Here is a 27,885-nt window from a genome sequence, read left to right on the forward strand (position 1 = left end):
CACTCCTTCGTGAGTCTTTGAGCACATCAGGCTGGCACTGTGAAGGGAGGGGTCAGGATGTAGTCAGTGAAGTTCACGATGTCTTTCCCTTTCATTCTGTTTATGCAAGGGCTGTTTGGTGGGGTAGGAAGACAGAGCTTTGCTTTCTCAGGGGGAGCTGAATGAGGGCACAGATCCTTCTAGGTTCCTTTTCTGTTTTTGGTATGCCACTCAAAGTAACTGAGGTGAAGCTGAGCAGTTTGTCTCCTGTTGTGATACGCACAGCTCCCATGCAGTAATTTTCCATTTGTATTGCTTGCAGAGAGCTGGGTAGTGCAGTGCTGTTGAGGTATATTGCTTCCACCTTCACTTGGAAATCAAAACCAAAAGCACTGCTCATCCTGTATGAGTTTATTGGGACGTTTTGCTGTGTGAAGTTGCCAAGCTGATAGGCTGTGGGGAGTGTACTTTTCACTTAGCAGTGAAAGATGAAATATAGGGGACTGCTTTAGGCTGAATTTGATGGGAACTATGTTCCTAAAATGGAACCTTTGTCCTTCTGCCAAGTATGTGAAGGAGAACAACCATGTCTTTTTTACGTTTTTTTTTCTTTTTTCTGTCCACCTTCTCACAACACTTAAGCAAGGCTACACTTGGGCAGTGAGCAGAAGCATTATTTGAAGCTGACAAATGCAGTTGCCCTTGCTATGTGGCACAAAAATCACTGAGGCTACATTGCAAGTTGGATGAGGGAGCTGAGCAGAGGGGCAGTCGTCCTTCTACCTTCTGAATTTCCCCACCTTTGCACTTCCTTCCTGCTTCTCCATAACTCCCTCCAACCTTTTTTTTTTTGTGGTTTTGCTTATGCAGTGTCACTGTTTTTCAGGGCAATCCCCTCATTTATTCAGGACTGTTTTGGTAGCAAGAGTATAAAGGCTTCACCTGCAAGCTCTGCTATTTAAAAGTCCTTGTCAGACTATTCCCTCGGTCTGATGCATGAGACTGCAGAGGCTTGGTGGTTTTGTTTTGTTTTGTTGTTGTTCGGTTGGTCTTTGGTCGCGCTGACCTTGTGGGGTGGAACGTTTCTAACTGTTGGTGGCTAACTGAAGAAGTAAAATCTCTTTTCCTTTTTCTCTGTTCTCCTGCAGGTTCTCAGCCGGAAGGCTTTAGCACGATGAGGAGGCTGCATCTGTCAAGGGGGAACGTCAGCATGGCCGTCCTGGGACGGGAGGACTGAAGCAGCAGAAGCACCACAATTACTTGGGCAGACTGCTTTTGACTACTGATTAAAATCTGCTGTGCGGCTGCAGTGGAAGAACAGGACAGTCTCTCCTGCTTGGTCTGCGGTATCCACTGTGACCAAGTGGGGTCACCATGAACGTGACAAGTTTATTTTCCTTCACCAGCCCAGCAGTGAAGAGGCTGTTGGGGTGGAAGCAGGGAGATGAAGAAGAAAAATGGGCAGAGAAGGCTGTTGATGCACTAGTGAAAAAACTAAAGAAGAAAAAAGGTGCTATGGAGGAGCTGGAGAAAGCGTTAAGCTGTCCTGGTCAGCCCAGCAACTGTGTCACAATTCCTCGGTCCTTGGATGGCCGGCTTCAGGTTTCACACCGGAAAGGGCTGCCGCATGTAATTTACTGCAGAGTGTGGCGCTGGCCAGACCTGCAAAGCCATCATGAACTGAAACCACTGGAATGCTGCGAGTTTCCTTTTGGTTCAAAACAGAAGGAGGTCTGCATCAATCCTTACCACTACAAGCGGGTAGAAAGTCCTGGTAGGTTCTTCCTTGTTTGTACCCTTGCACCTTATCTAAACAATGCAAAGTATGGCAGTTAATCATGTGACTCATCAGCTTAAGTAAGCAGAAGTAGCTGTTTGCACACGTCAGATTTGTACTCTGTAATCTATCTGGATATAAGCATTGATTTGCAGTTCTCCCTTTCACAGGGTGAATACTTGCCATATATAAATGCATTTTATCACTGTGCACCGGCATGCTCTCTCTATGTGCCTTAAGTTGCTGTATCTATTGCCTCCTGGTTTTGTTGGTGGCCGCTGTCCCTCAATTCATTTTATTTTTTTCTGTTTTACTGAACTGTGCAGATCGAGTATGTATGAAATGTTGCAACAGGAGGGATAAGTGTGTTTTGTGGGTGAAAAGCTTTCTGATATGGTCTTACTGTTATTATTTCACTTCTATCACTTCTGTTCCTTCACCCTCCAGAAGATAGTATTGTCTTCAAGATTGCCTACAGCTTTGGCCTTTTGAAGTCTGTGAGTTTTTTAGGCTACAGAATATACCCTCTCAACATGGAGCTTTGATAGTGGCTTTTTTTTTTGTACACAAAGTTTTACCTTTAGTTGTTGTGCAAGTGGAGTCTGTTTACCCATTACCCGCTTCCATAACAAGCGCAGCCTGTTCTCTGTCTCCTCTTCAAGGGCCTTTTTAGTAAATCTGTGCTTGATTTGGTTGTGCGAGTTTGTTTTCAGGATCTTTCCAGGGACTAAGTTGAAATGTGCTTAAACATGTCTCCACTGGTCTCCAGTTACTTGTGAGGTTGTACAGGGACATCTGCAGAAATGCACTGCAGGTGTGAGTGGGCTTTTCTGGTTTAACTTTAGGAGATCTGTCTGTGTTAGGCACTTGGTAAACTGTGAAGCTGTTTCTGCAGAGTGGCATGGATTGCTTAAGAACTGCAGTGGAAATGAGGTTGTTACCAGGTTATTTTCCTGTGAATGGAAATTGCATTTATCTTGGATTTGCAACACGCAGCACGTATCTCGATGGCAAATATTTCCCTTTGGTGTGTTAGTATTGGTTTGGAAATGATGTGTATGATACCCATAAAGTATGTCTTTTGTGCAGCAGATGCTTAAACAAAGGAGCCCTCTGCACTGGAGGAAAAAAAAAGGAGTTTTAAAAAAATTTTAAGGGTAGCACGTTAAGCAGAAGTGGGACAATAAAATAAATAGCTCATACTATGAGTTTTCTGCATGTGTCTGCACCAGGTGTGTACGTTCGGTGTTCCAAAGTACTGAAAACTAAGATTCCCAAAGCGCATCTAGTTCAGTCAGAGTGAGCAGCAGTTGGGCTTTTGCTGTCATGGTAACACCAAGTGATGTGTTACAACTCATTTCCCTTTAATCTTGGAAGCAGTTACTGAGTTCGAGAACGTTCTAATTCACATCATTTATGCCATATTTAAGAATGTATTTGTAAGTATCCTGTCACTTCATTGAGATATACGCAGTAACAATAGAACAGAACTTTCAGAAGATGTCTAACTGAAATGTGCTGAGTACTGCTAGGTAGCTTCAGTGGTTGGAAAGTAAGCTTGAATTTGGGATTCCTGTGAAGTTGTTTTGGGGTAAGGTACAAATTTCCAGAGTTTGTGTGGTCAGAGAATTTTTGCTGGGGGAAAAAAAAAAAACCAAACAGTGACTTAACCAGTTTGGAGATGGTAGCAATGATATATTTCCCTTCTGCTCAGCCATTGCCCTTCAGGAAAAACCAGGTGCTTCTGGTCATCTGCTTAGTAGGCTACTGGGCAGTTCTTCTGTTTACATCAGGGCTGGAATCAGCTTGACAGAGCTGATGGAAGTATTTCGTCATCCAGAAGATCAGTGTGCTGCTCTGACCAGCTGACGTTTTCTGGAGGGGATTCTGAACAGGAGTTACCTCCTGCCTAATGAGTCGTGGGGCTGCAGGTATGAAGTTGTGTGTATGCTGGAGTCGCATCTTAAGAACTTTCAGTGGATTCCAAAATGCAAGAGTGGGGTCAAAGCCTGAAGTTTTTACTAAGCTCTCTGGCTGGGTTTGTGATAGAGGTTTTTCTACTTAATTGACACTATAGATCAATCGTTGTTTTGAGGGATATTGGATGGAGATGAATTTGGAGTATGTGGCTTTTGGGAACAGGTGGTAACGGAGCTGCCATTTGGCCTAGAGATGTGCACTTCATAAGTGACAACATCTCCTCCTTTCCCTTCCCTGTTCTTTGTCCCCAGAGCGTCACTTTTGGCTTCACTTCCTGACAGTCACACTCAAATTTAGCTAACCGTTTTTTCCCATTTTTGCCTGGACATTAAAACACCATTATTGCTTCCGAAGTGCTTACACTTTGAGATTAATGGATAGGGGGAATTCACACATGAGTCACTGTTTCCAAGAGCCTGCGTACCCAAGCAGATATCAAAACTTGTGTTTCCAAGGTTATCACAGCCAGGAGCTTTGGAATTGTAGAATTGTACTTGACTAAATGAAGTTAGAAGCTCAAGAGAGTGTATGATGGGCACTCTGTGCAGGCTGTATGAGTGCATTGTGAAATTCTGGCTCTGCCTGCCAGCTTGATCAGTGCTTAACTGCCTCAAACAGACCTCAAGAGCTGCTCTGTAGGGCGCTGCCTGGGATAGGATCGGTGTGCTCTGTTCACTTTCCTGTTAGTTGTCACGTGGTTGGTGTTTGTGTAAGTTCTGAAGAGCGGATTAACAGTAAATCCTCAAATAGATAAAATCATGTAGTGCTTTCAGTTGGGAAATTAGTCTCACAGATGCTTTTATGTTTTCACGGTGCCAGAGGGATGCATCTCTGCTATTCAGCTTGAAAATACGAGCTTGGAAATCATTGCAGTTGGAATGCTGTAGTCTGTCTGTGAACTACAGTGTTACACCTGAATTCACGTCAGATTTTTCTCCATTAGCCAGGCTGGATAAAAACTGGTTGCAAGGAGTCATGGGAAGGCTGAGAAGAGAACGGCCTGGAGTTTCAGAGCCTCCCAGGTGTCCCTGACCACTGATATCCAGGAAGAGACTTAGGTGTGATTTGGTGGTATGATGGTAATGCCTAACCTGATTCAGAGGCTCTGTATGGTCACAAAAGCTAACCAGAGAACTGCTGTTTGGAGATACCATCCTCAAGCAGCTACTGCATTGGGCTGTGCCAGCACAGCTGTCTCCATGGCCTTGTGTTGGAGCAGCCTGGCAGTGCTTTGTTCCCATCCCACTGCTGCCTTATCTCATGGGCTGATCAGGGTCACCCAGGGGATGCAGGAACACCCATGCACCCGCGGGGCCTCGCATCTGGCCTGTGGGTGGGAGCAGAGGTGGTGTGAAGCAAGCGGGCCAAGTGGAGGCTGTTTTGTTGCTGAGAGCAGGAACACAATCTCGTTCTCTACTGCCAGGATGAAATATCTTCTGGAGATATGTTACAGTAGCTTGCTGATGCTGTTTCATAGCTCTGTTGGGTGCAGAATTATTTCTGGTGCAGAAATGGCTGTGTTGATAGGTGTGAATTTTTTTCCCTTGGCAAGGCAAAGCAAAGCTTTTAATTAAGGAGGGTAGGATCTCGATTTGATGCCTTTTAAAAACTGGTGAGGTCAGCTGAACTGGTGTGCTTGTGTGGCTGAATCTGCTTTTTCTCCTCAGTTTTAGTTTTGGCTTAGAGATACCTGGAGATCAGGCTTCTACGTAGAAGCTCTGGGACTCTTTAAGTATGACTGAGACCGGAGACTGGGTGTAGGCACTGGGAGAGGAGAAAGCAAATGTGTTGTTCCTCAGCTCCGTTTGAAAATGCCACAAATAACCTCTCTGGTTTTGCTGGAGAAAACATGAAATGACATCCCAAAGTCTTTCCTGAGATGCTTCTTTCTTTCCTGCTTTTAATCTGTTGTTTTTGTTTCACGGAGACGCATCGTCTGTCTCTTGCCTCTGTCTTCGGTTATGCCAATGGAATCAGGTGAAAGACGTGTCTCAGAATTTGGAATAAACAAGAAGCCTGGATCCAGTTTGCTCTAATAGCAAAACAGGGATGGAATAGGGAACGGAGGGGCAGAGGAGGTTCAGTTCCTTTGCTTAGCTGAACAGAAGGAAGGAAGAAACTGTATGTTTCTTATTCCCATAGAACTGATGGATACTGGCCATGGGTTCCATCTGCTGCAGAGCTGTGTTAGCAGGCCCCTGCTGCTTATCAGCCTTCTAGATTAAAGAGAGTTTGAGTTCATAATACGTTGCAAAGGAAGCAAGAGAGCGATTAACTTTTCTTTTAGCTTGGTGTGTGGAAGTCAATGGTGCAGAGTATTTTATGTAGGGTATATGCAAGCATACAACTGAGGGGTAACTTCTGAGAGTGGCGTGTGTCCAGAATGAGCTGGTATCTTTGGGGCTCAGGCTCAGAAAAAGCCTGCTTTGCACTGATCTGAGAAAGCTTAAGCTGGCTCAGAAGATGTAGTTGTTATGTTTTGGTATATATTTCTGGAGATGATAACTTATGTTCCAGTATTCCTGAACCATGCAGTCCAGAGGAGCACTAAAACTGCTCTGTCAGAAGCAGCTGATCTGTCTTCAGAAAAGTTCTGGCTGTGTTTGCCAACTGATGGACTCTTCTGCTTGGATGCCCGTCTTCCGATCAATTGCAGAACGAGCAGTGGGTGCTTCTTTGTGACGTGGATGAATGCGTTGTCAGAATGGCTGAATTTTTAATTTTGCTTAAGTATCATGGTCCTTTCCTATATAAACACGAATTTGAAGTGGATGTCTGCCTCGGTAAGCTTGCCTTCAGTGGCAAGAAACATTTAATGTAAATGTAGAGGTGCTTTATGCCGCAAGAACAGACCAAGTCTGTCCCTGGGCTCTGAGAAGAGCAGTAGCTGTGTCGTGCTGGTTTTGCTTCCAGCCTGTGACTTTAACCTGATTGCTTTCAAATGTGTCTTTGATCTTCTCTGCTCTTTGCTCTGAATGTGTCTGTCAGGCTGCACACCTGATCGTGTGCACCAGAGGTGCAGAAGGAAACTGAAAATGGTGGAAACCCTGGCTAAGGCAGGTTGAGATTTGTGCAGCCCTGGAAGTGGATGCTCCACAGAACAGTGTTGCTGCTCTGATACTCGGCAGAAGAAAAAGACTATGTTTAGAGGAGCTTTCTAATGCCATTTGAAATCATACAGATATTTGGTTGTGTATAGCTGTGTGATTATGTGTGTGCTTGTGCTAGCTGATGTTTGCTCATGTGCGCTCTTTCTCCATATAGGTACTGTACCAAAAAATGAAATGGGCCCATCAGTCTAACCCAGTCTCATTCCCTGGTACCTACCCAGGTTCGGATCACTGTGTATGAAGCTACCATACCCAAGCTGGTACCTGTTGGATCACCACAAAGAGTGCTTAGGCTTCAGATAAGCAGCAGAGTTCAAATACAGTGTGCTGCTTGTGGCTCTGGCTGCTTCCGCAGGCATCGTCAAATGGGCAGAGACTGTAATTCCTCCAGGGTCAAATAGGGAAGCAGGACGGAAAACGGGGGGTGAGCAGCAGTTCCCTATGGGACTGCCAGCTTGCCTGGGCTTCCAGGGTTCCCAGGGCCTGCATGGCCCCAGCACCTGGGAGGACCGGAGGCGGCAGGAGAGCCTCCGGCTGCTTTCCGGCCAGATGGAGAAGCTTTGATGGCCAGGGCTCGGGGGAGCTGGGGACCAGCTGTGTGCAGCGCTCCCCCACTGCCTGGCCTTCTGGAGGGTGGTGCTGGATAAGGGGGGATGCAGGGAGCATGGAGAGGAGCCTTGTGTGAGGAGTGTGAGGGGGGGAGCCCGGGGAAGGAGAATGCATGTGCAGTGGAAGGAGGAAAAGAGAGGGAGGGAAGAAGGAAAATAATAGAGAAACAGGTCAGCAGCTGATTTGAAACAGAGAAAAAGGAGATCCAATTTACAGAACTAATTTACAGAACCAGTTTACCAAAATTCCCCCTTTATTCCCATAGCAGGGTTTGTGCACCTCTGGAGGCTCCAGGGGTGTGTGAGGAGGGGATGGCGTCGCCAGGAAGTTTTGCCTTATTGCTACATAACCCTGCTGTTGGGCATAACTTTAAAAATAGCATGCTACAACAGGTGGGTACAATTACAAGATGGTTCCCCGAAATAGTAAACAACTGTCAGTTCGTTTGGCAAGGAGTGTGAAACTTTCCTCATTTCGGTTTTGCAGAACTCGCTTTTGAAATTCCCCACCAGAACTGAAACAGGCAGACAGAAGGGAGGGGGAGGCTCCAAACTTTTTTTCCTTTGTCCAGCCTTGGGAAGGAGAGCTGCAGTAAGGGGACAGAAGCTGTCAAGAAGGATGTTCGTTTGTTTCTTAATGTTTTTAGTTAATGAGGTTCAGATGTTTCTTTCTGACTTAGAAGAGCAGGCTTCCATACTTGAACCTATTCAGTAGGACAGTGACTTTGGTTTTCGTACAGGTAATTCGAACTCTGCTCTGTGTAAATGTCTCACTTAATGCATGCTATGACACCATAACTCTCTCCTGTACTCTCTCCTGTACTCACTCCTGTATCAGGAGTGCTTCTCCCTCCAAATCAGCTTACAAGAACTCCCTCGCTAATGTGCATATGATTAGTACTAAATTCTGAAATTGGCCTTGACAAATGTCAGTTTAATCAAAACGTTAGCTTATCAGAGCATCCGCAAGTAAAATCTAATGTTAACTGAATATTGTAATGCAGGAAATGTACTAATGTTACTTGCCAAATGCATTTAGACCAGATGTCTGATGTAAAAGTAAAGTCAGCGAAGCAACAACTGTGCTTTTTTTTTTTTCTTTTTTCCCTTCTGTTTTTAAATACAGTCTTCAGTTGCAACTATGTAAGATGACAAATCAAGCTGTGGGGTCTGCAGAAACTGCAAAATAAAACAAAGAGTTGAGAAAGCAAGACAGCTCGAAGCTTTCTTCTGGAATGGGAAGTCTGGAATGTTCGTCTGTCACCCAGCACAGACTGCTGGACAGCTATTGTTGAGCCCTTTTCCTTTGCAGCTACTAGGACGTAGGTTTGGAGCAGCAGCCCAAAAGGCTGGCAGTTCTGCTTCAGAGAGAACAGAAAAGCTGTGCTCTGCAGCCTGTAGCACTGTCTGCTTCAGCCAGGAGGTATTGCAACAACATAAAGTAGCGAGATCCGTGGGGAATTGCATTTGCCACAGCAGTAATTATTTTTAACCAAGAGTAAACTTGATCCTGAGTGTAGGCATGTCAGTGTCTTTGTATGTGAGAACTTGTCCTCTGGTCAGAAATTTCAATTTTGCCAGGTCTTGTTTGAGGCAACACAAGAAGACCTAATGACATGAAAACTTTTCTTTCTGCTCGGTGTTTTATTGTTTACAAGCAAGACCTTGGCAAGACATGTCAGTCAGTGAGCCCCAGTGGCTCGTTAATGCTGGAGACAGCAAGCAGAGGTAAGCGCTGAGCTGGCTGTGTGCTGGTACCTGCTCTGTTCCCACTGTGGGACTGGTTACTTGCTGGGGTGCCACGGCCTGCTTTGGCTGCACTGGCCTCAAGGGCAGGAAATTGAGGCAGGAGTCTTCAGAAGCATTGAAATTTGTTAGTTTAACATTGCTGCTGTGCTTTTGGGATTTTTGGGTGTGTGTGTGTGTGTGTGCTGGTTTGGTGTTCCTTCTTTCAAACTCTGACTTCTTCATTTGCCGCTTTGTCTTTACAGAAGGATCTATGAGGAGCACTGAGTGAGCCTTGTGTTTTCATACCCATCTCCAGATAGTGCCAACTGCTGTGTGAGGATTTCCTTCCTTCTCAGCATGCAGTTTTATCTTCCCCATAAAACATGAGTGACTTTGCATAAATTCATATGAAAATAAAGCTGTATGATGCTTGCAAATTAAAGTACACAGTCTAATGATAGTGCCCCGAGGCCTTCATAAGGGCTGAAGGCCCTGTTTTGGTGTTAGGCTGCACAAACACTTCTACATAACACGTACCCACCAAGTCGTCATGATTTTTAAGGGCAGGGTGGTTGAAAGTGAAGCAGCTATTGCTCAACTTTTACTTATTTATTTGGTAAAGCTAGCAGAAATAGTGGAATTTACTTTGGAAAGGGCGATCAGAGCCTGCTTTCTTATGTGTGGCTCCTTGGAATATTCCATTATTTGTTCTTGGAATTTCCAGACATGAAAAGAGAGATCCCTACCCAAATCTTCATGAAACAAGCCCGTGAGGGAAATCACTTATCATCCGGGCTTGTGTAAGACAAGCAGAATTCATCTGGATAAAAAAATGAGATACTTGGAATGTACAGCGGGTCCTTTGGTTTGGAGTAGGGTTTATTTTTTAAGAGGGAGGCTTTAAAAAATGAGTTGTAATCATAAATCAGTGACTTTCTCTCTTTGCTGAAATCATTATCTCTGGAATGTGAAATTAGAACAAAAAGGAAAACCAAGAAGATGTTGAGCATAGCACACCTGTTAGTTTTCTGAAGAACGGAGATACAAAGAGTAGAGATCAGTAACTTTCTTCAAAGGCCACTGTAACATTTTCATGAAAGCATTTCTTTCTTGGTGTGGTTGGTTGGAACATTTATCTGAACAGCCTAGTTGTCTTTGGTCTATATTCTGTGTTTTTGACGTTCTTGGCTCTTAGATGAAATAGCCCTGTGGGTGAAATTGCCCTTTAGCTGTAATTTCTTTAATACAGCTCCGCTTGTTTGGTGCATGCAAATTCAGAATGCAATTTGCATGTTAAAAACAGGCTACCTAATTCCCAGGCTGTCTCACTCTGTTGACAGATATAGGATCTTTTCTTTCCTACAGTTCTGCAAACATACCCAGCTTGACTTCCTCCAGCTTGACTTCCAGGGGGTTTACCTTCCTCCTCAGCCTTTAGTAGCAGTGCTGCTACTAGTAGGCATGTTTTAGGGCTGGCATCCAGGTGCACGTCTGCAGCAAGGTTTAGACACAGCTTAACCCCTAAAACCTTTTAATTTGGTGTTTGAGAAAGTACAGAAATCGAGCTGATGACTTGCAGTTCTACTCCATTAACTGGTTTTAACCATTTTTATGGGGTTGAATTTACAGATTTTTTTGAGACACTGTTTGATATGATTGTTTCAGTAGCCTTTTAAGACAACAGTGTATTTAGTGTTTCCTTTCAATGTGTGCATCCAACTGAATAGAAATAGTGATAACTTAAAAATATATATTTTTTTCCTACTTCTGCAACTGTTTTCCACTAAAGACTGCAAAACAGGGAGAAATTCTCTCTGCAGACTGTTGCAGTAGTGCCCTGCAGAGATCTCCACAACAAAGATGTGCCCTAGTTCATTATTTTATAGCAACAGGTGTGCTGGCTTAGCATAGAATAACTCTCTCATGCTTTCTCCCCTTCAATTATACCTCTTCCTGAAGTTGGCAGCTGCTGCAGAGATCCGCCTCCTCCTCTGCTGTACTGAGCCCTGGTAATTTGTTATTCCATATGGCTGAGGGCTGCAACCTGACTAGGAGCTCACTGCCTTAGAGAGGGGTGAGGGGGATAAGAACAGTATGCCTCCCCCTTCACACATTGAATTCCTGGCACCCATTCCTACCCCGCTCATGTCTTTGCTCACGGGTGGATGGTGTTCAGATTAACTCCTCAGTGACTCCAGCGGGAGCGTCGAGGCTGCCAAAAACCCTTGAGCCTCAGAGAGATCAGGTTATGGCAGGGAGTGGTTGTCTCGGGGTCGGACTAATTGCAGTGCTGTGGACTCAGTCCCACCTGATGTGGCCTTTGGGGCTTTTTCTCCTCATCTAAATTTTGTATGCAGGAGAATGTGAGTTAGGGGCAGCATTCAAGTAAATTCTGCAGTGATATTTTTGAAGCTGTTTAGGCAGTCCCAGTACTGGTTCTTCCTCCCATCCTCCCCTTTCTGTGTGTATTTTGAAGGAGTTGGCATTTAATTATTTTAGGTTGAAGGAGTAGCGGGAGGAAAAGCGTAGGGACGGTGGGGAAGAAGAGATGTGTTCTTGTCCTGAGTCCTTCTGAACTTTGAGAACATGCATGTATGCCTTGGGAAAATTGGCACTGCTGTATTTTAATTACAGAAAACATACAGAAAATATCCTGCTGTCCAGCTTTTAAGTGCTATAAATTGTATAGCTTCCTGTGATGTCATGCGTGTCATTGTTTAATGTGAGACTGTGGATGGGAAAGGTAAGTAGTGTACTTTCTGCACAAATTAACTTTAGAAAAGTTAATGGTTTGACCTTCATCTGCAGGAAGGGAAGAGATAGGAAAGATGTGTTTTTAATGCTCAGCAAAGTAAGGAAGAACCATAAAGACAGGAAAGGGAAAATACTTTTTAACACATGATCTCATCGTTACTTTTTTTTCCACTTGTAATTTATGAGTCCGGCAGATGTTGACCAAGACAGCTGAAGTATTGCTTGACCTCGCTACAAAAGGACTGTCAAGCTTGACAGAAAGTGTTTAATTTGGAGGGATTCTACTATTCAGAGAGTGGGCCTGACGTTTGCCGTGTTGTGGATGAGGGGATTTATGATGTCCAACTCGAATGTTTTTCTTTATTTCCTGGCTTTTTCCAGTGACTTATGAGACCTATGAGGAGAACAGTTGCTGTTGAGGCAAGAGGCAGACCGCGTGGCCAAGGGAGATGCATCTTCTCCTGCGGTGTTTTGCACTTGGGAAATTCCAAAGAATGGTAGATAGGTGTGCTTTGTTTCAGAAAGTGCTATAATTAGAAACCTTTATTAGAATATTCCTTTTAAAGGGGGTCAGCTAATATTTTCATACCTAAACAAATCTCCCTAGGAACGATATCTGTCTCGAGTGTTTGAGATCCATTGAAACTTGGTGAAGCTGTTCTAAGAAAATGAAACGTCAGATTAAATCTTTAAAACACGCTTTTGACACTAACTGGCAGCCTTCATTTCAGTTTGAGGGTTGTCTTTTTTTCTTCAGTGTATGTATTCAAGGAAGGTTTCTGAGATCAAATATTTCACACTTTAATACCACCAGCAGGAAAAAAAAAAGATTAATTTCTCTCTTATGTGTATACTTCAAAAAAAAAAAAAAAGCAAGGAAAACCTGCTGCTTTGATTCATGTTTGTCTTGCTTTCAGAACACTGGGTAAGTTGTGTGTGTGTAGCACCGTTCAATATCTAGTTTGAATTTGGACCTAGACTTTAGGCCTGGTCTGTGGGTGTAGTGATAGTGGTGTGCTCTTAGATCCTTGGACACTCCACTAAGAACCCGAATGCTTTTGTATAAGCAAAGTGCTGGAAGAAATAAGTTTCTTAATGCATTGGAAGAACCTGTTTGTCAAAATGACATCGGTCGTTGTTTTATTTTTACTATCAGTTCGTAATTCCCCTTATGGTGAAGCAACTGTTAAGAAACACCTTTCTTAATTGAGTGATACAGTTCTGCGTGTGGGGGCTTCTCCTGTATATGCGCTCTTGCTGTGCTCCTGCTTTTCTCCTGCGTGGCCACCTGGGCAGGGCACAGGGCTGGAGTCTCAGGGAGGGGCTGTGGTGTCCTGGCTTGCTTTGATGCTTTGTGCTTTTTGGCAGCCTCCCTTGAAGACACCCAGGGGGCTGCCTGGTCCCATGTGGCTGTGCAGCTGGGAAATAGGTAGTGAATGGAAGCAGGCAGGTGTGGACAGCAATAACTTCTTATTTCACTTCCTTCTGCATAGGTTGCCTGTGTAGGCCCTTTCTTCTCCTTTTTCCTCCATAACCCACAAAATCTCTCAAACAAGACGAGCTTTTAATCTTTTGAGTAGCTTGGACTTCACTGTGAGGCGTTTAAAGATAGAAGATGAAGTGTTGGAAAAAGAGCTGATTCTTTTATCTTGATGTAGCTGGTATCATGTTCATATTCCCAGTTAAAGAGGCCTTTGTTTCCCACTGCTGAGGAGGCCTTGAGAGTGTGGGGAAGCCAGCAGTTTGTGATGTGTTTCTCCGATCCTGTAGTAGCATTTACTTGGAACTCAATGGCTGATCAGTTGTTTTTGTTTTTATTATTTTTGAAAAGTATAACTTTATTTGAATTGCATTTGTAAACCGACTTGTAGGGTTAATAACCATTTCAATACTAATCGGTACGAACATAGCCTAGGTTAAAAATATAACTACAACTGTTGGGACCAGGCTCAGTTCAAGATCTGTGTAGCATTAGTACTGTCTTCAGAAAAAACCATGTCTGTCCTTATTAGGCGGGTTTTAGGTTACAAGCCATTACATGATTAGCAAGATCACAAGTAGAGTAGAACAAAGTGTGTGTCACGATCATGCTGTGGCTACTTCACAGCATTTCTTGGGGCAGGAAAAAAAACTGCAGTGTTGAATTGCTGCTTACCCTTGGATCTTCCCTGGCCCTCTGTAAAATCAAGCTCCAGTTTGTCAAACCAGGTAGCTAGCACTATCACTATAAATTCAAGCTATACAGTAACTTGGATATAAGGAAAAGAGTTCTTGCTTAGATGTGTTCCTGGATTCGACTACCTTGTTTTTAAGGCAGATGTAAATTATGCCATAGGGAATGAAGAATGTTTTTTCCAGGTATGGCCTAGTCCTTCAGTACTGAGTCTCTAATGCTGTTGCTTTGTCCTGCTTTCTCCCATTGCAGTTCTACCTCCGGTGCTGGTTCCAAGGCACAGCGAATACAACCCTCAGCACAGCCTCTTGGCTCAGTTCCGCAACTTGGGACAAAATGAGCCCCACATGCCACACAACGCTACTTTCCCGGACTCTTTTCAGCAACCCAACAGTCACCCGTTCCCCCATTCGCCAAACAGCAGCTATCCAAACTCGCCTGGAAGCAGCAGTAGCACCTACCCACATTCTCCAGCCAGCTCAGACCCAGGAAGCCCTTTTCAGATGCCAGGTATGGTCAACTTCTGTGACTCGTGAGAAGTGGAAATGTGGTTGAATGTAACAGACATCTTTGTATTTTTGTTTAGTAATGCTTTATTATCAGCCTTGTGTTTAGCAGTACATGTTATGTAATGAAGGCTTGGTAATTGGTTGGTCTCTTGTAATAATATTGAGGCTTTGAGTACGTTTCCTCTTAAACACAGTTCAAATGTTACAAGTAAAATCTTCTGGGACAGAGAGGGATTCCAAATCATGAATATTCTTGGGAGGTGGTTTGACAGTGTATTCCATAAATTGTAAAACTTAATGCACAAGAAGAGTAATGCTATGGATCATTCTTGCTTAGGAAAGAGGTAATCATAAATTCGGCACAGAGCTATCGTTCTACAGAAGGATGTTTCTCAAGGGGATCATGCTGCTGCTACTTGCTAAAATTTCTTTACACACTGATGTAATCTCAAAAACCAAACATATATCAACTGATAAACAATTAATGCTCTGAAAATGAATCTTCAGACTTCTTAATTCCTAAATTCAAAGAATTAGCAACCTTTTTTTTTTTTGCTGAACTGTTCATAGAAAATTCTGTGAAGCTGTCATTATTGTATTTTTGTATTTCCATAGAGAGTTGTTAAAATACTGCGGAAGCTGCTTATGAGGGATCTCTTGACCTAAATGTTAGGAGAAGGGTTCTGTACAGACGCTTGTGGATGTTCTGTTTGTGTGTTTTCTTCAGGGGCTGTAGGAGAGCATGCGTAAACAAAAGCAGCGGGCTTGTGAAAATGTGCTTTCCATTATGTGAAATTAACATTTAGAGACTTCTACTGCTGATAGTTGTGTGAAGATGACTGAACTTGCTGCAGAGACGGGAGGGAAGGAAGAAGAGTGGATGTATTTGGTGTTTTTTTTTTGTCTCTTTGTTTTTTAAATGTGAAAAGTTGCAGCAGAAACAGCTGTCTTGCTTCTGCATTCTGTTTTGTTTTAAATATGACCAGTGTGGTTAGAGAAGCCTTTGGAAGAGACCCAACAGGAAGGTCTTCCTGAACATTGTCTTGTGGAAGCTTGCTTGATCTTGAGAGTCTGTTCTGTCTGCGTCCCCATACAGACAAGTCATAGGCTGCAGTGAAGAAACTGATTTAGAGGAAAGGCAAGATGCTGATGTTCTTCATGCTTAATTTTGCACAGCTGTCCATCTTACTCTGTTAAGGAAAGAGGAGGCTGATTATTGGAAAATAGAAAAAAAGGATTAAGACAGTTGTCCAGAAATCTCAAATTTTCCAGAAACTCACTACTTTGTTCCCTATGGCCTTAGAATCTTATTTCCCTATCTGCATCTCCAACACCGTACTTTGCATACACATGAATGTCCAAGGCTTATTAAAACAGAAAGCTTTTAAACTCTGCTGCAGACTGCTAAGCTTTTAAAGCAGTCCTGTTGTCATTTTTGTCTTTTCCCTGCTGCTTGCTCCTCCAAAAAGGAAGGGAATTAGCAATGTACCGGCCAGCTTTAGATGTAAAACTCTCAGCTTAGAAATCAGTGGTATGGTTTTCTTACCTTTTCCTGATGTTAATTTGGTTTTCAGGATTTTGGAGGCCCCTGTGATTACTTGCTGTGTTAGCTGGCAATCAGTGATGGAAGTAAATGTGGGATGAGCAGCAGCAGTGCTCACCAGAGGCAATCTAACCTCAGCTTTTGCAGCAAAAGCTTGTAGGCATTGGTCAGGGGTTTCTCTTCTGCACGTACCTCTGTGATTGCTGTGACAGAGAGAGCCCTCCGCTTTCCTGGAAAGCGGTGCCATTGGCAGCTTCTTGTAGCTGCTGGGAAGCTGTTTAGGAAGCAAAGCAGACAGCTGGAGAGCAGCGCAAGTACCTGCCTGGGGCGTTTCAAACAGCATGGTGACAGTGGGTTAGTGAGTACGATTGTAGTGCTTAGGGTGGTTTTTGTGCTAGTGGTCCAGTGCTGAGCTGGCCAATGCAACCAGTAGGAGATGGCGGCAAATAAATTCCAGACCCAAAGGTTACTTCTGGAGAATTTGGGTTCATCAATACTTTCTACTATTTCGCATCTAGGGAGATGGAGCTAGTACTCTGTAGTTGTAGTGACAGATGTAGTGGATGTATCAGCAGTGTTTGCATGCTTCGCTGAAGGAATCAAGCAAACAGAAAAGCTGCAACTGAAGGCGTTCTGCTTCAAATTCTGTTCACGTTTACAGCGTTCAATATGTACTTCAAGCCTTTTCCTAAGAGCTCTATCTGTGCTGATGTCTATGCAATTTTGTACCTGCAAAACATGTGGACAGGCAGTGTAGCTAAGCTTTCTTTTGTGGTTTGACGGGGGGGAAGGGACTTGTTTTTATTGTACTTGTGCTTGGTACGCATAGTAATTTTTTTGCTTTCCTGAATCAAGGTCGATGATTGCTTTCTCAGATTTCTGGCGAGTGGAAATTTATAGTTGAGTCAGACTGGAAGCATTTCCAGAATAATGCTGCTTATGTGGGTATGTATATACTTTAAAGAGAAGAAAGGACTCATCTATCTCTTCTATATTTAGCTGATACTCCTCCTCCTGCTTACCTGCCTCCGGAAGATCAGATGACACACGATACCTCCCAGCCAATGGATACCAACATGATGGCACCCGGAATCCACCCTGACATACACAGAGGAGGTAAAAATGTTTCCTTCTCATCTCCTGCTTTGCTTAAGAGTAAAGTACTTGCAGAACTGCTTAGTTACTTTAAAATTGGATGCATGTTGTTTACGGACATCTTTAGCTGTAGAAAAGGGAAAAAAAAGCCATGTAATTTTCTCTCCCCTGTTGCTGTAAGAGATTAAATAAAAATTCTCTCTCTAGATTTATTATTTTTAAAGTAAATAGTTATTTACAACAAGAACAGTACTTGTTTTAAAAAAAACATGGACTTTATTACTTTCTGATGCCCAATCACATCATGGTCAAGATCACTTTATATATTTCTATCTGGAAATTCTGTTAATTCCAGAAAAGAGAATGATTACAGTGCTGCACGTTTTTGCACGCAATACTGAAATGACACGTGCAGGGAAAGGAATCCCCTTATCTCTTACACATTGATTTGCTGTCACCATCCCTGGGGGTGTTTAAGGAAAGAGTAGATGCAGTACTTTGGGATGTGGTTTAGCGGGCAATACTGGTGGTAGGTGGACGGTTGGACTAGAGCTCTCTTCTAGCTTAAATGATTCTATAACTGAAACAGTGCAGTTGGCTCTGTATAGCATTTACTGAATTGTGGATGGCAGATACAGTCAAGTAGTCTCTAAATGAGGACTTGGTCAGAGAATGGGTGCTACTACTCTCATGTAAATGCCCACGGACGTTTTTCCAAGGCAATACATGTCATATGTCAGTACATATAATGAGACTTCCTATTCTCACTGTGTTTTGGTTCTAAATTCAGTGCTTACCTTGAAGTCCCTGAAGTATATGCTCTGCTTTGTGCAGTTAACATTTCTCCTGGTGATAAGAGCTTTTAAAGAAATGTTTTTTCTGTTGTACCAGCCCTCTTTGTTCCATCGTCGAGTCCTGCAATGACAGCATGTGTTTCAAAATTCAAAGCTGTCTGCTGAGATGACAGCGCTACAGACTGTGAAATCTGTGTTTAATAAAAAAATATAACCTACTGCATTATCTACTATGATGCAGAAATCTTTTTAACACATTGTTTTTTAAAGCCTTTTCAGTCAGCTGTGCTGCTGGGTAAAGGATTTAGTGCGTTTATCACGTTGTGAGAAATAGCCCCTTTAGAGAACAAACAGTCTTACACGGTTACTGACCGTGCCAAGAAAGAGCAGCGAGCTCAGTGCTGTGCCAGAATGATTATGAAGATCACAACGAATACGAACAATTTAACTATTGTTTGATTTTTGTGCTTGTTTTGTTGCTAAGCTTAATGTCTGGTTTCAGGAAGTATATTTGCACTCTTTAAACAATTTGAATAGCTTCCCTGGTAACCTATTTACTCTGTGTGGAATGAATTTTGCATGTGATAAACCCCATCTGTGTAGCATTTCCAGTATTCTCTGATCCCATACACTGTGTGTGTACAGTCCTTGCTGCTGCTGAAGGCCCAAAGAACATTTATCAGTGTTTATGCCTCGCTGCAAACTTTTGCATGTTTATACCTCCTAGAAATCCATGTGTACATAATTCTTCTATTAACACGAGTTAATAAAAAGCAAGAAGAAAAATAGAAACCATTCCCTTAATACTCAGCCATTCCAAATAAAAATACTGTCTGTTAGTGTTTCTCCCTCTTAGTAGTTAAGTACAGGGGATTCTCACCTCTGCCTCTTCAGTTAATAAAGTTAATAAATAAATAAAGCAAAACCAAGTCGGAACCCTTACTTTCGTATGCCGCTCTGTGTGCTGGTTGTATGTGTGCATTTACACACACTTACACAGTCTCTCTCCATACACAAACTGTAATTTCACTACATTAAAAAAAAAAAAAAATCTGCCACAGATGGAAAAAGAACAGTTTTTAGTGTAAACTTTCTGCAACATTTTTGTTGCAAGCTTTTAGTAGCATGTTTTTCATGGTGATTTGTTAGTCTTAAGAGCTTTGACTTAACAAGCTGCATCCTGTCAATGAAGTTGGGTAATTTCCATTGTTGGCCCATGCTGGGAATAGAGAGACTAAGCGCACCTGCTCTGCATGACTTAAAGCAAATGTAAGGAAGTTAGTATGAAATCTGTGTGAGAGAGATATGATTCATTCTGGAAGAATGGCCAGCTGGCAAGATTTCTTCCTGACTTTTGAGAACTGGGGTAAAGCTGCAGCTTTGATAATTGCTGGCATCTTCATGTGAGTTTAAAGTGCAGTAATCTCTTACTAATAACTAATGAATGGTTTTTAATTTTTTAACAATGGTGTGAGAGGATAGAACGTGCTAGGGTATCAGGAAAGTCTACTTCTTTTTAGCACTGTTTTAAGCAAGGTATTAATCAGATGAAGACATTATACTCAAGTTTTGCACAATAAAGTAGGATGCGTTGTCCTACTTTCCACTGTTTGTTACCTTTTGTATCTGGGAGATTGAGGGGATTTTAGTTTTGTTTTTGTACATCAGAAAAACCATGATGTGTGAAGAAAGGAAGATACAAACACTGGCCTTCGTTGGCTGACTTCGGTGAAGACCTGGGCTTGGGAGTAGGAATTTCATTTTAGCACTTTGGCCTGTAGTTAGAGCTTTAATCTGCTGAGCTGTTATCTCAGCAGCACGTCCAACTGTGCTAAGCTAAGCAGGGAAATAGTCTCTTTAATTTGAGAGAAACCACATAAAGCAACCACATCCCTTTGCTAACCTCCTTTTATTTGGAGACAATTTAATAATTTGTAGCTGTATTTGACACTTGAAAGAATACATATTGGGTGGAGACCTCTGAAGAAGCCAGGGCTGTTGGACACCCAATGAGAAACTGCTTTTGGTAAAGATCTTCTGTATCTTGAAGACATTTTTCCCAGTGCGAAGTCACAGGTGTTAGCTCAAGGCTTTCCTGTGTTCCTGAAGTCTGATAGATAGAAACTGTGAACCGTAGATGTCCTGCTGGCATTCTGTGTGATTCCCAGCTTTGGTTAGGAGCTTCTGAGGAGGAATTTGTTGCTACCACAGTCTAGAAAACCAAGTCCTGAGAAATCCTTGCTGTTACTCAACAAGTAATTCTTCTGTTGGTGAACAGTTGTAGGATTTGTACTGGCTAGCATTTGATGAATACAAGGCTCACATTAAATGATATCTGCCCTTGTTGCATCTATTCTGTGGTCCAGCCCAGTTGTTAGGATTGTGTGTTACAGCCTTGATCAACCTTGGATCCCAGGTAGTTTGCATGTTCTGCAGACAGATATCAACCTCTCTTACTTCTTGAAGAAAGGTTAATGCAAGCCCCAAAAGCCAAACAACTGATCTACTGACTCTATTTTTAAGATAGCTCTGTACTTCTGGTACCTAAAGTTATAATGGTCTCTCCTGAAGTTGCATGGTGCTGTTTCTCCGTGTTGCTATAGAGCTTCACAGTAAGCGTAATGGCTACTTTTAATTTTGTAAAATAAATGACAAAAAAAAAAAAAAAGGAGTGAAATGATACTGAAGTATGATTTAACTTACTAGGTTGGAAAGAAAGTTGAGCTCTACAATTGTGGTATTTCTCCGCTGCCTGGGCCTGTGCCATAGTGTGTTGTAGAATGTGTAGCGGGGTTATTGGGGCACTGCTTGCTCTGTGCTTGGGAGCTTCTTGTGCTTTACTATTGCCAGTATTTTCTGCTTTGGGTTTTGCGCAAGTAAAGTTAAGGTGAAATTATTCTATTGTGTGTCTGTGGCAATGAAAAGTTCAAAAGTATCTGAGGACAGAAGACTTCATTTAACTGCAGTTGATTATCCAGGTCATCTTTTACTGATCTTCTGCCAAAATCTGCAGGTTTACGAATCTTTTGATCTTAGGTCTGTATTCCAGCACTGCCAGACTGTAAATTTGCTTGGTTGCTTTGTAGATGTTCAGGCTGTTGCTTATGAAGAGCCGAAGCATTGGTGCTCCATTGTTTATTACGAGCTGAATAATCGTGTTGGGGAGGCCTTCCATGCCTCTTCCACCAGCATCCTGGTGGATGGCTTCACTGATCCTTCAAACAACAAAAACAGATTTTGCCTGGGGCTGCTCTCCAATGTTAACCGGAATTCCACCATTGAGAATACAAGGAGGCACATTGGAAAAGGTGAATTTTCAATCTTTGCATTCTTTTTGGGGGGATTTCTTTGGGACTTTTTCACCTAGGGGTGATAGCCTGAGCCACTTGCGTCAAAAGCAGGCTGTTCTTCCCAGTATGTGGGATAAATGCTTATTTAGAATGTTAATAAATACATACTTTTCTGGCTATGTCTTATGAGTCTGGTATTTTTCTTACCAGCTGCATAACTGCAGGAAGATTTTATCCCTAGTCATTTTTATTGCCTAAAGCCTATCATAATCTTAATTAGTGCAAGAGCTTAAGGCTTTTTTAAATGAAATGTCTTGATTATTGATAATGTGGAAATCCAAATGATAGTTCTTGGCACAAAATCTTATCTACCTTCTAGTTCTGACATAAATGAGCTATGCTAAGATGTATTTAGAGGGACAGCCTGCTAAAACAGGTTTTTTTCAAGTGCATTTTTAAGGAGGGTGGTGATTCAGTGGGAATTTTGTGTTTCTCTTTTCTTTAACAACCATTGCAGTGTCCAGCGGAAGAGAAAAGCTTCAGTTTTATGTCTGACTTAATACCGTCCCCTCCTTTGAGGACTTGCCTGTAACACTGATTACATGGGAATCTGATGTTGCCCCTGCAGTGGATTATTGCTGCCAGACACCTTTCTTAGGAGCTTACGTTATTAGTAAACTAAATTTTCTGAGACAGTTGGGGGCTGAGCATGCCCAAGCAGTGAGAATGTGATAAATACCAATTGATTATCTTCCCCCTCCTTTGAGGAGAAAAGAATTGAAACTGAAGGGAACTATTCAGTCATCAAATTTTAGCCCTTAGTCTGGAAAACCTTTCTCTACATGAGGATGTGTGCAGCTCTCAGCAGTACACCACACCTGTGCTATGCCGCTCAAGTCCTAACACTTCTTCCTTCTTTTTCTCCCCATCCATCTTACCAAGTATGAGGATATTTATTTAACACCTCATTCATTTTCCTTTTAAAAGTAACCCAGCTGCAAGCAGAGTTCTGCTGAAGCACTTAACCGTGTACATACCAAAGTAGAACGGAAAAGACAAGGAAGCTGTTGAACAAGTAAATGTATACAGTGAATGATGACGTAGAACTGTTAGTCTTTGAGGAGAAGTAATAAATCCTGTACTTGAAGGCAGCCATAAATAGTTTTGATGATCAGATGGCGCTATGTGTTCCTGTACACGTACACACATCTCACGTGACAGAGCACAGTTGAGGCTTTCTGACTTCAGTATTTAAATTGTGTGTCTGCTGCTTTGACTTGTTGCATTGTGGAAGGTGAAAGGTTTAAGTGGCAAATAATCAATTTCTAAACACTAAAGGAAAATTTTCTTGCTTTCTCAAAGCTTTCCGAATTGAATCATCCTGACAGCGCATCTCCAGAGGTTCCTTATGGGGTGCTTTTTTGGGGCTTGCTGCCATCAGTGGTGGATGAGGGAGTAAGAAATAGGAGGGGTGAGGACTGTCAAGTCGGTAGATACGTGCCCTCACTTAAGAGATGCATCTACGCATTATTTTTTTTTTTTAGTCTTCTGGAGCAAAAGCATTCAAGTGTGTTGAAAACAACCTCATTGAACTTACCAAAATAGCAGTCAGGGCTTCTGCAGATCATCCAGCATAGGGCTGTTTTAGTACTTGCAATCTATATAGTAGGGATTCTACTCTCTCCTCGTGCATTCCCAATTATTGTTTTGTGTAAATACAGTGAAAGAAAATTTAGCTGAACAATCCATCCAATGCACAGCATCAAAACTACTGCAGTAGTTGATGGTTTGTTGTTGAATATACAGCATGTTAAAATGCAGCAATTACTGATTTTCTCCTTACTTAGGCATACATACATACATAATCATCCTTTAAATCTACTGGTGAAATAGAAAAATAAAAATAGAGCTTCAAGACAGACAGAAAATGGTCTGATGCGCTATTAATGTTCATCTGTTTTTGAAGAAACATATGGAAACAGACCATGAAAAACAGATGCTCAGTGTGAATTAATTTGACCTCCTCATGTCAACATTCTTTTTCCAGGTGTTCATCTCTATTATGTTGGTGGAGAAGTGTACGCTGAATGCCTCAGCGACAGCAGTATTTTTGTGCAAAGTCGAAACTGCAACTACCACCATGGTTTCCATCCAACCACAGTGTGCAAAATTCCTAGTGGCTGCAGTTTGAAGATTTTCAATAATCAGGAGTTCGCTCAGCTCTTAGCACAGTCGGTGAACCATGGCTTTGAGACAGTGTATGAGCTTACCAAGATGTGCACTCTCCGCATGAGTTTTGTAAAGGTATGTGAATGTTTGCTTCGGGTTATTTTGTAAGCAAAATAGGTTTTTCTTGATGTTGTGATTCTAAATTGTTGATTGCCTCCCTCCATTGACCAGTTAATAACTATTAAATTTAAATACTTATCAATACTGTTCTTTAAGTGTAAGATGTACCTTAACAATATGAAGTTGTCCATAGACAAAAATCCATCTGTTGATACAGACTTTGAAAACTGAGGTGACTTGTAAAAGGTGTTTCTTTAGCTATCTCTCTAGTTACTTTCTGAGGCATTCCTGTCACGTCTGTTAACTACTCTAATTTCATTAAATTGCTTCTCTTAGATATAATTATTCAACTGAATACTTGTATTTAATGTGATCGTATATATTTCTATAATTATATACATAATTAGCCTGGAATTATGGTACTTAATTTTGTAGGATATGGCATGATACAGTACAAGTAAGCTTTGAGTAGTTGAGTTGTCAATCACTTGGCCTAAAATTGTAAAAGCCACAAATTAATTATGTAGCATCAGGTTTGCCCTTTTAAACGATGCTGCAATGGTCTGTGCCATCCCCTGTTCTCAAAGATTTCCAGCTAAACTTCATGCTCTTGTTCTTGGCTGGCATTTTTGATGTGAGATGGTACAGCTTGTAAGTCATTGTAGCTCTTGCCGGAGTCTGTCTTGAACAGCATCTCCCAAATTAGGAATGACAGTAATTATTTCAACAAACGCATGTACCTTTCTATTCTATATAAGGCCAAGATTTGTTATGTGGCTATGAATGTTGACATAATTTCTGATGTAAAAAGGCTAGTCACGTCTTTGAAACTAGACAAATGAAGCTGATATTATGCTGGAATGACCTCCTGGATGGGAAGAGGATAGAATCTTTCAGATGTGTCAGGGCACAGGCGTTCCTGAAATGGAGCGTGTTGTTGGTAGGTCTACATCCCGTATAGTTGTACCACAGTGCTGCCACCTATTGGGAGTTGAGCAGTTCCTTCATTAGGGGTTTAGTATAGGCAGACGCAGAACAGTTCACTCGAATGCTGTTTAAATGTCTGCATGTATCCTTGATAATAAGTGTTACAGGATTGGGTGTAAGCTTGCCTTAACTTTGAAAATAGCCTGCTAGGAAGTGATCATGTTTGCTTTCTTCTAAGAGGTATTTCCTGATATATTGCTGTTTGTATTCTTTCAATCCTCCAAAAGATATTTTGCTTTTGTCAGACAAATACCTCAGCTCCAATTCCACAGTGTCAGCCTGTGACCTCAGTTTTTAATTCATTGATCTATTTATCAACATATTTCTTGTTTTTGATTTTGATGCGGAAGACTTGTTTACCTTTCTCTTTAGAGCGTTTGTTGGGCATAACTGCCAGTGAAGTGTGGGGAAGTCTTGCATTGCCAGAAGTCACATCTTTTGAGAACTTAGAGTTCAATTCCGAGAGAACTCAAAATGACAATTTCTGCAAATTTTGTGTTTTTTTTTAACTGTGGGTTTGTTTGTTGAAATGTGATAATAATCAGATGCTATTCTGCTGAAAATCACTTAGGAGAGCTAGATTATTTCAGTAAGAAAGGACTGGATTCAAGTGTGCTTCTTATATATTTGCTATTATAAAATAAGGTGATTTTCTTTTTCCCTGCTTATGATTCTGTTTCCAGGGTTGGGGAGCTGAATATCATCGACAAGATGTAACGAGCACTCCATGCTGGATAGAGATACACCTTCACGGTCCCCTTCAGTGGCTGGATAAAGTACTTACTCAGATGGGCTCTCCTCATAATCCTATTTCTTCAGTGTCTTAAGGTCCCAAGCTCCTGCATTTTGGAAACAATTGAGCCTTGCATGTACTTGAAGGACGTATGAGTCAGACACAGTTTTTTTCATTTTCCCCCCCACCCCGAACTGGCAACAGCTGAATAAGAGCCATGAAAATAATTTACTTCTGTGACCAACTGTTGGATTTGGGGAAAAAAACAACACAACAAAACAAAAAACCAAAAACAAAAAACAACCCCTTTGACATAGTACTGTTGGTATCAAGTATCTTAGTTTACATAGTAACATTCTATTGCAAAGTTGATTTACAGGCCTTGTCATAAAGGAGGCTACTGAGCCAAAACAACAATCTGTTGGACTGAGTTCACGAAGGAGTTTCCTATAGTTGGCACTCTGAGATTCTCTTCCTTCTTGACATCCAGCACTCACTGCTTTTTTTTCCCCCACGTTATCCTCTTGGGCTAAGAGCTGATGTTGGTGAAGCCTGCTTTTAGCAGGCTTTCTGCAGTATGTTTTAAAACCATTTGTTTAAGCTGATAGTTATTCTTCTCTTTATAAGACAAAAACCAACCAAACAAACAAAAAAAACAAACACCTAACATATAGTTTTAATATCAATATCTTGTAATAATCTTGGAAATTGTGTCCTGACCATACTGCTGTAAGAATGTTAGGTATCTTTTTTGGTAAATGTATTTATGGTGTATTTGGAAGCTTAGAAATCCTTTAGATGTAGACCCATAAAGGAATTAGGAGTATCTGAATGGGGGGAAGAGGGAGTGGGAAGAGATGATGACAACTGAAATGTAGAATATATTGTAAACATAGGTTGTTAGTTTAAACTGAGGTCTGAGTTTTGCTGTGCATTTCATTTTTATCGTGGCTTCACCTTGTTAATTCTGACTTTTTTTTGCCTCTTCCTTTTTCTCCCAGAGCAATTGCGCAGTTGGGTAATTCTTTTACCTGTGAAGAGGACGAAATGATTAATTCCTGCAGTTTGAAGGCTGCAGCTCTATGTATTTCAAGACAAAGTTGTACAGTGTGCTCTTTAACTATTGAGCAGTTTTATACAGTGTATGTAACAGAAATAGGCTTTTAATTTTGTAAGAGAGTCTTGTTTTGCCAAATCTAGAAACTGTTAATTGTTTGGAGGGCTTCAAAATCCCCATGTGGGTCTGTTTCAAACTTTTAAAAATATATATATTTTTAATTTTTTTTACTGCTTGGTTTATTTTCTTCTCTTTGATCTTTTATATTCACGTAAGCTGTAGTACTTTAAGTACCTTTATTCCAAACTTAGTGGGTCCTCTTTACTGGAAGTTTCGAATAAAACCTGTTGTTACTGCTTACATTTGATTAAAACTTTGTCTTGTCCACTTCTTAGTAGATTTTGACAAACCAGATAAAGATATGATCTTGAAGGAGGAACAGCTAAAAGTGAAGAGACACTGACATTTATGGCTAGTACAGGTTAGTAACCCTACAAAAGTTAGTATGGGAGATAAGTGAGCTCTCTAGAGGGAAAGACTTCTTAATTTTAGGATATATTAATATGGATGCAGTAACACAGAAGTTCCAGTTCATAAAATTTCTGTGTTTTCAACATACAATATCTGAATGAGCAGAGAGTTTCTCTGCCTTTTACAGAAATATCTAGCAGACTGTACACTGTGTGGAGGTGACTGAGTCAGTACAGTTGCACGTTCACTGAGTTCTGAGAAACTCCGTAAGAAATGCTTATCGTGGAAGAACTCAAGTGAGCTATGACTTCATTTGTGACCTTCTTTTTCTCTTATTTTAAAATAAACAAGTAAGCCTGATCGTCTTTCATGAAACATTTAGAGGTCTCCATTAAAATAAACACTTCCCTTCTTTACAGTTTTTTTATCGTGAGGAAATTGTTTGAATATCCGTGTTCCATGAAGAAAGTGTTTGGACTCAGCTTTTCTGTATCAGCCTTCACAATCTCTTGTCTGTTTGCCTTGGGTTGGTTAGCCTTGTGGAGAGTATTGCTGCCTCCCAGCTGTTTTGCTGGAGACATGCTGGAGGTGAAGGCCATAGTGGCAGTGTGGGTTTTTTTGTCTTTGTAACCTTTAAGAACATTGTTTTTTCTAATTCAGATTAACATTTCTTATAAAGTGGTAGTCAAGGCACAAGTACACGTCTTAAAAGTTTAAATTAAAGTTGATCATAAAAAGGATATAATACTGTTTGCTGTTGGCTCACTCTGCCTTTTTTTTCCTGTCTTCAACCTCTGCTGTATTCACTCTCAGCTGTTCCCAATCAGGTGCCTTTCTTCTGTTGGAATACACAAATTGGGCAGCTCTCTTTTTTTAAAGTGCTACAATCATTTTTTAAAGTGCTACAATCATGCAGGTCTTAAGTAATATAAGTGTTTCTGCCTCCCCACATTTGGATGATCCTGTAAGAACTCTAATAAACTTTGCAATAGCTTTGAAGTAAAGACA

At 41.6% G+C, this 27,885-nt stretch overlaps 1 protein-coding gene across 26 annotated transcripts in view; it reads left to right on the top strand.

Annotated features, from left to right (window-relative positions):
• The window catches only part of SMAD1 (SMAD family member 1), a 107,352-nt gene extending 79,467 nt beyond the window's left edge, over nt 1-27,885 (top strand). For 10 of the 26 annotated variants that reach the window (NM_001201455.2, NM_001397995.1, NM_001398002.1 and 7 more), the window contains 6 exons: nt 1,128-1,753; nt 14,362-14,619; nt 17,161-17,277; nt 21,137-21,358; nt 23,388-23,644; nt 25,300-27,885. In NM_001201455.2, coding sequence (NP_001188384.1) covers nt 1,354-1,753; nt 14,362-14,619; nt 17,161-17,277; nt 21,137-21,358; nt 23,388-23,644; nt 25,300-25,443 — 1,398 coding nt within the window. In that variant the 5' untranslated portion in view covers nt 1,128-1,353 and the 3' untranslated portion in view covers nt 25,444-27,885. Of the gene's footprint in view, nt 1-1,127; nt 14,145-14,361; nt 14,620-17,160; nt 17,278-21,136; nt 21,359-23,387; nt 23,645-25,299 lie in introns of those variants that run through there. The other 16 variants (XM_046939909.1, XM_046939910.1, XM_046939908.1 and 13 more) reach the window with 5 other exon arrangements.

Source organism: Gallus gallus, chromosome 4 (assembly GCF_016699485.2).
Source record: "Gallus gallus isolate bGalGal1 chromosome 4, bGalGal1.mat.broiler.GRCg7b, whole genome shotgun sequence".
NCBI lineage: Eukaryota > Metazoa > Chordata > Aves > Galliformes > Phasianidae > Gallus > Gallus gallus.